The 12,226-nt window shown below is 36.1% G+C and overlaps 1 protein-coding gene across 2 annotated transcripts in view; it reads right to left on the reverse strand.

Annotated features, from left to right (window-relative positions):
• Positions 1-12,226, reverse strand: part of LOC150085385 (uncharacterized) — a 237,836-nt gene that overhangs the window by 80,984 nt on the left and 144,626 nt on the right. For both annotated transcript variants that reach the window (XM_090373192.1, XM_090373193.1), the window contains one exon: positions 11,760-11,899. In XM_090373192.1, the coding sequence (XP_090229318.1) occupies positions 11,760-11,899 (140 nt within the window). The remainder of the gene's footprint in view (positions 1-11,759; positions 11,900-12,226) is intronic.

Raw genomic sequence — 12,226 nt, forward strand, 5'->3', positions numbered from 1 at the left:
CACATTATACAAGACAGCAAGACATTATACTTATACAGCATCAGCAAAAAAAAAAAAAAAAGCTTCCCATTTTCACCTCCTTATCCCTGCAAGAAAAATTCATGTATATCATTAGAATTAGCAGAGGCATACGATGCAAGAAAGCAAGTTTATGCAGCATCAGTCAAAAAAAATCTCCATTCTCCCCCACCTTCGTTCCAAATGACGGTCCAGCTCAGCCTTAAATTTATTTAGGCTATCAACTTCCACAACAAGAGATGGACGTCTGATCCACCAAACTACCCGCTGGGTAAAGGCAAATCACATCTATTCTACAACGGTCTTTCCTCAATTTGAATCTATGCTCCATCAGAGCAAGAGGAAGTATTCCATCAGCATTCAGATCACCTCGTAGGTGCCTACTGTCCAGGTGCTGCAATTTGCAGAACTTAAGCCTTTCTTGGTATGAGCACCCCTGTGTTCCCCTCACCAATCTTGTTGCCCTTCTTTGTACTCGTTCCAGCAATTCTATATCCTTCATAAAATGAGGCTTCAAGACCTGTACACAGTACTCTAGATGTGGCCTGGCCATTGCCTTGTACAACATAATAATAACTTCCCTGTCCCTGCTAGCAAAATTCCTATATATCACTATATATCATTAACAAGACTCCATGACTTGCCCTGGCAGCCCGTCTGCACTGTCAGCAAACTTCATATTTGATTGCACAATTACCCCCCAGGTCTTTTTTCACTTTCCACTTCCCTGAGTGTAGTAGCACACAGTTGGTATGTTTCTCTTCAGTTATTGCTATCCATATGCAGTATTTTGCATTTGTCACTGTTAAACTTCAGTTGCCACTTCTCAGCCCGTTTGCCTAACTTCTCTAGATCCAGTTGGAGTAGCATACTGTCTTTACTGTCGTTAACAACCCTGCCAACCTTTGTATCATCTGCAAACTTGGACATTAAAACCTGATATCCCTTCATCAATATCATTGATAAATATACAAAACAACATTGGGCCTTACATCAACCCTAGGGAACTCCACTAATAACATTTGTCCACGAAGAGCAGTGTCCATTGATTACGACTCTCTGTCGTCTCCCACTCAACCATCCCTTTATCCATAGCAACAATTTTCCCCCAATGTCACACTGCTCCAATTTGTACAGCAGTCTTCCATGTGCAATAGTATCAAAAGCTTTCCTAAGATACAAGTATATGATATCAAAATTATTTTTGACATTCAGTTCCTTTGTGACCACATAACAGTATCCAATCAAACTGGTCAGACAAGACCTCCCTTTAACAAACCCATGCTGTGTTTTAACTATTACTGCAGTCTTGTCTAGATGATCCTGCAATGCTTCTTTAACCAGCGACCCCATTATTTTCCCTGGAACACAAGTTAAACTAACAGGTCTATAGTTACTGGTGTCACCTTTTGAACCCCCTTTGTGAATTGGTGATACATTTGCACACCTCCAGCCCATGAAGACTGGAGGTGTGCAAATTGACATTGACAAGAACTGAAATTGATCATTGACAGGACACAGTGAGCTAAGAGTGTATTGTATCGTCTGCACTGTTCAAGAAACTTCATATCAGACTTCAGAATTACCCTCAGGTCATTTTCATTTCCACCACGAGGAGTGCAGTATCACACAGTTGATATGTCACTCTGGAGTTACTGCTTCCCATATGCAGTACTTTACATTTGTCAATGTTAAAATTCAGTTGGCACCTCTCGCCCATCTGCTCGATTTTTCTAGATTCTGTTTGCAGTAGAGTACTGTTCTTAGTGTCATTAACAACCCTGCCAACCTTCGTATCGTCTGCAAACTTGGACATTAAACCTGATATATCTTCATCAATATTAATAAATACAGAAACCAACAATGGGTGCAACATTGAAAACTGGAAGAGTCCACTAATAACATTAATCCACGAAGAGCAGTGTCCACTGATTACCACTCTGTCTTCTTCCACTCAACCATCCCTTTATCCATAGCAGCACTCTGCCCTTAATACCATACTGCTCCAATTTATACAGTAGTCTTCCATGTGCAACAGTATCAAAAGATTTCCTAAAATTCGAGTATATGATATCAAAATTATTTTTTGCATCCAGTTCTTTTGTAACTGCATCACAGTATCCAATTAAATTGGTCAGACAAGACTTTCTCTTAACAAACTCATGCTGTGTCTGAACTATAACTGCAGTCTGTCTAGATGGTCATGTTAAACTAACAGGTCTGTAATTACTTGTCGCCCTTTGTAAATTGGGGACACATTTGCACATCTCTAGTACATAGGGACTTCCTCTGAGTCCAAAGAAGTTCTCATAATTATGGCTAAGTGTTTGCTTACTTCCTCTGCAGCCTCCTTTCAAAGAATTGGATAGATCCCATCCATCCCGGGTGCCTTTCTTATGTTTAACTTCAAAAATTTCTCCTCAACTTTGACTCAGTTAAATCATTTAGCTTCCTGCGAGAGTTTGATAAACTTCTGGTATTCCCCTCCCTGAATATCTCCTCATGTGTGAATGTAGATGCGAAATACTCATTCAGTTTGTCAGCTACCTAAGCAGGATCATCAACAGTCGAACCATCGATATCAAGTGGACCAATCTGATTCATCCCCTTCCTTCTAGAGTTTACATAAGTAAAGAACTCTTTGCTGTTTTTCTTTGCATCCTTTGCCAAGGATTTCTTGTAATCTGCCTTCACCTGTCTAACCTTTGTGACTCAATTACAGACCAGCTTATATCTATCATAGGTTTCTGTGTTATGTGTTTATATGCATCTCATGCATTTTTCTTCTCTGCCACACGTCTCATTAATTCATCTGACATCCATTTATGCCTAAATCTTGAACAATATTTCTTAGTTGGAACAAAAAGCCTCCTTGAATGCTTCCCATTTAGAATTTGCTGTTGGTAACATCGTCTGCTGGTCCACCTGTACAGAATTTAAAAACTGTCTGGAACCACTGTAGCCACCATCATGAAAGCAAAACCCCTTCCCTTTACCCCTGATAGTAATTACATATTTGAATACATTTCACATCAGCACAATACTCTTGATCTGATTATCTGCTGATAATCAGATCAAGAGTATTATTTCTTCTGATTGCCTCACAAACATGCTGCTCTACAAAACAATCATCCAATAAATCCACAAAAGCATTGCTAGTGTGCGAGTGACCAATCAACAAGTTTCAGTCTATATATGGTAAGTTAAAATACCCTATTATAAGGCATTCTTGATTTACTGATGCACTATTTCTCTGTACAGTTGTTCACTATACTCAGAGTCATTAGGCCTATAACACACCCCTACTCTCAATTTTGCTTTCCCAGTGCGTATTTCACACCAAATTGACTCAACACTGCACTGTCCACCGACATCTACTGGATACACTTCCTTAGATTTTATGTTAACTAAGAGCATATCCCCTCCTCCCTTCCTATCCTGTCTATCCTTTTTGTACACATTGTAGTCCCAAATTAGAATTCCGCATATCTGTGTGACACGACATCTGACATCCCAACAATAGCTGCTTTTGAGGTTTTGACCAGCACGTCAAATTCATCAAATTTATTTATTAAACTCCTTGCATTGGTGTACATGCAAGTATACATGCACCTGTTCACACCCTTAGTTACCCTAACATAGGCCATGTATTTATTTGTTCAACGATGACTTCCAGCAGTTCTTGGAATCCATAATGCCTTGTTTTCCAGACTGCTGCTCATTCTAATAGAAGCAGTACAAGAATCACTTTCACCTCTGCCAGTGGCTACTGTTACTCTATTAGTTTGTGTACCCCCCCCAAACTGGCAGTTGTCCGACCCTCCAACACTGGCTCGATAGCATCAGCAAATATTCTTGCACCCTTTCTATTTAAGTGTATCCCATCCCTGTAGAAGCAGTCTCTCCTGTTAACAAGCACAGATCACAATGAGAAAAATTCTATCCCATGAGCCTTGCACAATCTCTCCAGGGCCAAATTGATTGAGAAAGCTCTCATCACATACTACCTCCTATCTTGTCTGAGCAGAATTGCAGACACTTTCAACTTCAATCCTAACCCATGACTTTTTTTAAACATTGACCTGTACTTGTTAATTAAATCTGCAATTCTCTTAAGGTCATTATTGCCAATGTCTACAACAATACCTTTTGTGCAGTGCAATTAAAAGATATCTGCTCTATACATCAACTTTTGCCCCTGGCAGACATACCCTGGTTCTATTCCACCTATTCTTATTGCACAATATATTTCCTGTTTCCATGACAATAGACTCACTGACAATAACTAGCTCCTGTGGGACCAATGAATTCTGCCCTGCCTGAAATTGCCTGAGGCACAAGAATGAGCTCTGGTGTTGGAGTTGGGCACTGAGAGCTTGATGGATCCTCCATTTTAATTATTTTGAGGGCATCTACCCTATGCCTGAGTTGGCATCTAATTTCTTCACACTCTCTGAATGTATCACACACAAAGACATCCTACTTGGCTAGATCATGTCCTGTTCCAGAAAGATCCGCAATCATTTCACATTTTGCACATTTTTTGAGGCTGTGATGCATTGGAGAATTACCTCCTTCGGGTCTTCCGTGAACAACAGCACTTCTGCTACTTTGTGCTCATTGTTTTGCTGCTCTAGTCTGGGTTAAGATTTATGTTTAAATACAATTTAATTAATAATTAAAATTAATAAGATTAATAAATTTAATTGATATTGACAATAGTGCACTAAGCTAACCGATTCTTAATACAGCACACGTATTACACTATCAGATACATCCATATCGATCTAATCTCTCTTTGAAACTTCGAAGAGAAAAATTCGAAAATTGCCACCAAGAATGGCGGCAAGTTTCAAATGGTACAAGATACAAGATTCTGTGGATACTCAAATTACTAAAACTATAAACCATATTTTCAAATCTAATCTAGTGCATAAGAAAACTAGGACATGGATACATAAAACTCTTGCCAGACCTATCCTAACCTATGGCTCTGAGGCATGGACAATGGTCAAAGGGGATAGGAGGTGGTTGACTGGTGCAGAAATGTGCTTCATGCACAGGACTGCAGTTCTGTGCAGACTGTCAAGTATGGTATGACAGAACTGCAGTCATGTCATACCATACTTGACATGAAAAGAAAGCCTGTCAGAACTGCAGACAACCTCAGCACTGAATTATATCGACCCATACAGAAACAGATGAATCCACGATGTAGCGAGAATGGAGGACGGATGCTATCTGAAAGAGATTCTAAACTACAAACCCCCGGGGTAGGAGAGACAGAAGCAGACCCCTGCAAAGATAGAGAGAGACTGTAACAGGCCAATAGGCCTAATACCGGACAGGAAGAAGAACATCTCAATGTTAATTCTTTATATTTGGTGCAAATAACCAATTCAGCTGTAATGAATGAATCAATCAACCAATAATTACTTTAACTCTTATTTTATCAATATATTTATATGTACCTCAATTTAATTCTGTGCTTCATCACTTATCTGCTTATCATTAAGTAGCTAATACATTGTGTTAGTTGGAGTTCACCTTGTTTACTGTAAACAAGGAATCAAAATTTTACAAATTAAATTCTACCATATACTGCATTATTATATATAATTACTTTAAACTCCTGAATAGGACAACTAATGCTGACATAACAGAGCTAATTTAAACATAGTGTTACCTGGAAATAGGGGATGATGAGTTTTACTATGGTATGTAGTACAAATGTATTTACAAAGGATAGGGAAAACAGAAGGGGTTGTAGAATCATGCTTTTTATCAAAAGCAGCCCAAGCATGACAAAAGCTTCTGTAGATTCAGATTTTTCACATACTAGTACAGAAGCTGTGTGTTGTGAGTTACTTAGTTGGAAGCAAAATGTATGAGATTGGAGTAATTTACAGACCAGAAGACTAAGAAGATTATGATGAGAGCCTCTAAATGCAAATTGAATGGGTAAGTGTGAATATCTTATTACAATAAAGCAGTGGTTTTCAACCATGGTGCCGCAACAACATTCCAGGGGTGCCATGTAATATGGGATTAAGTTACTTAAACTTATTATTATTTTTTTTTTAATTTATATATTCATTTCATTATAAAAAGGTGTACAGTATCCATTGTACCATATCTTTTTAATTTTGTGGTGATCTACAATTGATGTTTATTTAGTACCTCTATATAAAGAATAAAATTATTATATAAGTATATATAATTTGCATTATGAACTGTAATTTTGTTTATAATATTATTATAATAACTATCATATAACACATATTTTTTAAATATTACACACACACACACACACACACACACACACACACACACACACACACACACACACACACACACACACACACACACACACACACACACAATCAGTTTATTAAATGGTCGAAAACCACTGTGTTAAGTATTTCTTTTGGCTTAAGGGTGGTGTGAAAAAATTACTGGGACACTAAGGGTGCCATGAACCAAGGATCTTTGGGAACCACTGCAGTAGAACGTTAGTTATCCAGAATAATTGATATCAGACCTCTTCCAGATAGCCAAAATTTGTGGAAAATTTTTTCAGTAAGATTAAATTAAAAAAATTATAAACTAATGTCGAAAAACAGAAACATCCATCCAGGCATTTTTATGGTTTTTATACAAAACGGGAAAAATAGAAAGATTTTTAAATACTCTTGGTTTTTTCGAATTACTGATAATGGACAATGGACAATCTGTGCATGCCAGTGACGTTTGCATGCATAGCAATTGTAACTCACTATTTTATCATCTTAAACTTGCAGGCATTTCTCTTTTAGTGGCTAGGGTTTTTCTTAGTAATGCTTTCCATAATAAGCCCGTCTCATCAACATTATAAACATTTTCTTTTTTGTAATTTGCTTAAATGAAGTGAACTTACTTTTAAAGGGCACCACTGCCGATTCGTCTGCAGAAAGTTTCTCGCCTTGAATGTCTAGTTCATGTTTACAGTGTCTCAGTTTAAAATCTGCTTCATTACCTCTTAATTTTTGATTAAAATCCAATGCTATTTCACACAACATTGGGCCAGAGACTGGTTCACCTAAACTCTGCTTCTGAAGAAAACAAAAAAATAAAGTGCACTCTCTAAAGCAACATTTTCAAGTTTTTACAGTCTTTTTCCTGCTAGATCTTCCTCCACTATCCATAAGTGACACAAATTTATTATAGCATTGGAATTTTTCTTGATGTTGTAAATTGTTGAAGTCCACACATTAAACTCTTTGGAAAGATTTCCTAAATTTCGACCTTTTCTAATTCTATTAATAATTTCCGTTTTTTGTTGCAATGTTAAAACTAAGAGTTTTCTCATCATTCACATTTTACCATAAAAAATTTGAGAAAAATAATAAATCGCACAGTTTCGGGCTGATATTATTCTTACTGGATCTGGAGCTAAACTAATCTGAAATTCACTCATGGTTTCTGAGAAAACCCAGTAGTCTCTATGATATTTTTCTAAAGCACATTTATAAATGTCACATAGAATTCTAGAGATCACAACTATAAATCAATAAAAACGATTTGCAGTTTTCATTTATTGGGTTTTTTGTTTGTACAATGTTATAAACGAGTAGTAAACTCAATCTTCCACTTATTATAATCAAAATTCAATTTGCAAACGTGACCACTATAACCAGCACTTAATGTACTACCGCTAATAAAAAAAGAAAGAAGAAAGATCAGCCTTTCAAATTATTCCAGATAACCAACATTTTACCGTATTGGTGATTTCAATTTGTCCCTAACTGATTGGAAAAGTGGAAGAGAAACTCACAATGGTGAACAAATTTTTTTAATCAACTAGATGATTGTTATTTGTATCAGCACATTGAAGAAAGCACAAGAAGCAAGAATATTCTTGATTGGATCATTGCCCATGAACCAGATGACATCATAGGAATCAGAGTACAGGAACCAATAACAGGAAGTGATCATGTAGTCCTTAGCTGGAAGATGAAGAAAGAGTTTGCAGCTGTTAAATGTAAGGGCATGGGGTTTAATTTCAGGAAAGAAGATTATGTCAGTTGAAGACTCTGCATGGCCCTATCAAATGGGGAGATTATGGAATACCTTTAAAATTAAAGATATTCTATATCTTTATGGAATATCTTTAATGTGAAGCCACGAATACATATATACCATCAAGTAAATACAGAAAGAGAAGGATACCAAGATAGATAAATATACATCTGGCCAGTCTAATAGAGCAGAAAAAGAATCCTGGGAGCAGTTACAGAGCAACAAAAAGTACTGAGGCTTACAACAGCTACAAGTGAATCTGTAATAGTACTGCAGAAAATGTGAGATGTGAAATCACTGTCTAGGAGAAGAAAGGATGAGAACAAGGAGATTTTTGAATACAGGCACTCCCTGACTTACGTAAGGGTTGCATTCCGTGGGACCCTATGTGTCAGAATTTTCCTAAATGCTTATGCAGCACTCGCAACTATGCTTGCTGAATTTGATTGAAGCAAAAAAGAAATTTTCGACGACTTGTAAATAGAATTATTTATTAAATTTTTTTTTTTTATATATATCATGCGTAGGAAAAATTACAAAAGGTGCAATTACAAAAATTTCAAAATTATAAAATTACAAAAAAAAAAAAAAAGGGAGGGGACAGGCATAACGTCAGCAAGTTTTACCTTTCGAGCATCATTGCCAAAATCAATGTCTCCAGCCGATAGGTAAGCTGCTGCAGAGGTTGAGGGCTGTGGAAATTTAGAAGGATTTTTCCCAACACATTAAATAATGTAAAAACCCACACAATTCCAGTTATTGGGATTATTATAAATGCAATAAGATCGAGTTGACTACCCAATTATAATAGATTGCACTAACAGAAAATTAAACAGAAAACTGAAATAACAGAAAAGCCCAATAAACCAGAAAATGCAAATTGTTTTATGGTCGTGAACTCCAGAAATGTTCTTTAGAAAAATATCAACAAAGCCGTTCAAAATTGATTCTTATAATGGAACAAATGACAATGATGAAAGGGTAGTGCTCCATTATAAAAATTAACTTTTAGAGAGATAAATAGCTTAGTTATATAGCGAAAATTTCAACTTCTGAGGTCTTGGAACGAATTACAAAAAAAAAAAAAAAAAAAAAAGTGTTATTGGTTTCACATTGCATTTTCACAATACCTCCATTTATTTTATGGGATGCAAAATACGTTTCCACTTTTTTTTTTTTTTTTTTTTTTTAAATTTTTGTAGTGGCGGCAAAAACTTACGTCAAGTCAAATTTGCGGAAGTCAAGTATTACGTAAATCAGGGAGTACCTGTATGTGAAAACAAAAAAGATAATGAATCAGATCAGATCCTTGCATAATTGCTGCGAAAAAGTCTTAGATATCCCATTTAATGTTGTTGAACTGAACAGATGCTTTGCACTGATCTTTACAGATGAAGAAAGACCCTTCAGGGTAGAGATGTGTGTGGGTGAGGCTGAGCAGTATGAAATCAGTGATACTAAAATTACAGATGGCTGTTTATTGGAAACACTTTCAAGCCTAAAAGAAAGTAAGGCTCCCGGAGTCGATATCATAGACCCAACAATTTTGAAGAAACAGCAAGAGTGCATTGAACCATTAAGATTTATGAGAACATCACCAGGTTTGGGAAAATTCCTCTGGATCGGAGAAGTGCCAATGTATTGCCAATACATAAAGGTGTTCTAAGAGTGAAGTAGCCGTAACTACAGATCAGTCAATCTGACTTCAGTGGTAGAGAAAAGCATGGAGGAAATAATAAGGAAAGCAATTCTCAAGGATGCAGAAAGGTTTTATTAAGAGAACATCATGTAAAAGTTACTGCAATGCATCAGTTCTGTACATAATAAATCACCAAAGTTGGTGAAATCGTATAGTTTTCATTACATCTCATATTGTGATCACCTCCACAATGAGTTGCCCGTCATTATACTACTCCTTCAAATAAGTAATGCTTCCCCATTAGACAAGACTAGTGTTACTTATTTGAAGTAGAACACATCCCCATTAAACAAGACTAGTGTTACTCAGTCAAAGTAGTAATGACAAGAAACTCATTGTGAAAGTATTCACAATATGAGATGTAATGAAAACGATGTCATTTGATCAACTTTAGTGATTTACTATGTACAGAACTGATGCATTGCACTAACCTGTATGTCTAGTAAATTCCATGGTTTGAGGTTTTATCCTAAACTTTAGTTTAGAGAACATCATGTTTAACTAACCTAGATATCTATTTTTAAATGGTTTCTCATCAGCAGGATGGATGTAGGAAATAATTTCAATTTGACAGTCCCTTATGGGATGTCACTGTATAAGCTGGAGCACTTTGGAATTATGGCTAAGATGGAATACAGGGGGGGGGGACACAAGGTGAAGGGTTGTGATTAATGGTCGAACTTCTGACTGGTCTAACAATAAAAGTAAGGCCCCAAGAATCAGTTTTAGGATTACCGTTGTTTCTAATTTTCATCAATGACGTCAATAAAGGAACAGAGTGCATGTCAAAATTTGCAGGTGATGTTAAGGTTGGTAGAGTAGTTAATGATTAACACCAAGCAGTGCTTCCTGAGAATGACCACGATAGGCTTCAGGGGTGGTCAGAAAAGCTATGTTTTAATGCAGCAAAATCGAGCCCTTGAACTTAAGAAATAGAAACCCAAAAACATATAGAGTTAGTTAGTTACAGTTAGTAGGGTTAAATTATAAACTGTGTAGGAAGAAAGGGATTTAGCAGTTACGACATGGTCAGACATGGAATTCTCCAAGCAAAGTAGACATGCGGCAAGGAAGGCCAATGGTGTCCTCTTGATGACTTATCTTAACCATTTGCTTGTAGAAATAGCGAGATCATAATTTCACTCTACAAGAAAATTGTAAGACTGAATTTGGAATACTCTGTTCAGATATGGAGATCACACCTAAAAAAAAGAATTGACTTGAAAGGATCTCACCAAGGCACCCTGCTTTGTGAGATCTGCAAAAGGGCATTTGTATAAGAAAATACTTCAAACATGTAGGCCACAGAGTTTGGCAATCAGGCACCTTAGAGGGGATAAATGAATGAATGCATAATTTTCACTGTTATAAATGATTCTAGAACTAGAGGACATAAATTCAAATTGCAGAGAAAGAGATTTAGACTGGATGTAGGAAGTTTTCTTTTAGGTAGTGTGTTTTTAATTACTGGAACAAATTACTTCTGGCGTAACTGATGCCAACAGCTAGGAGAAGATTAAAGGTCAGCTGGATAGTTGCCTACACAAGGAAGAGAAACATAATTTTTATTATTTATTTATTTTTATTCAGTTCTGTTTTTGGCCAGCAGCAAAAGCTTCCTTGCAATTATGTGGTTAATCCTAAAATTTCTGATGGACTGGCAGGTTATAAATAACACCAAAATGTTAAATGAACTGCACTTGAATTAATGAAAGCCAGATTAAAAATATAAAGATCAGAAACCAAGCAACTGTTGTAATTAAATTGTGTTAAGTGAAGTTCTATGAAAGGAACATGGAAGAAAATGAATATATCTCATGCACTGAGGTCCCAGGCTCCACATGAAACAAAGAGGAAGAAGCTAAAAACACTCATGTTCATAATAAAATACAGCAAATAACCATCATCAATAGGCAAATAAATTTAAAAATATTTAGATGGCTAATTTTTTGCTAATCTGCAGACAATCACTTAATGGTTTTACCTTGTTGTAGACAAGGTTTGCTGTATTACTGTCTTCTCTTGATCATTACTTAATAATTCTCGTCTCAACTGCTGCACTTGATCCTGCAATGTCTGGGAGGAGGAACCAATTTCAGTTAAAGACTTGCTTAAAGTCTGAACCTAGAAAATAATACAATTTCTTAAAAATGTTATGCCATTTAAGATTTAATGAGTTGAAAAAGCTACCTTCAAAGTTTAATCAAAATAATAATTCTCAATTAAATAAATTTTATATTACAATTTCACGTTACAATTTTTCAAAATTTTAATATTTGGATTTTAATTTTTTTTCTATAATGAAAATGGGTTTTATAAAATGAATCATGCTGATTCCAAAAAATATATCAATTTAACTGTGTTCATCACATGTAGTTTCTGAACGTGGAAACTACATGTTAAGGAGAAACTGCAAGTAGAAAACTCTGGGTGCTTACACTAACTGAATAA

This window comes from Mastigoproctus giganteus, chromosome 5, assembly GCF_048544385.1.
Source record: "Mastigoproctus giganteus isolate SK-2022 chromosome 5, ASM4854438v1, whole genome shotgun sequence".
NCBI classification, from domain to species: domain Eukaryota; kingdom Metazoa; phylum Arthropoda; class Arachnida; order Uropygi; family Thelyphonidae; genus Mastigoproctus; species Mastigoproctus giganteus.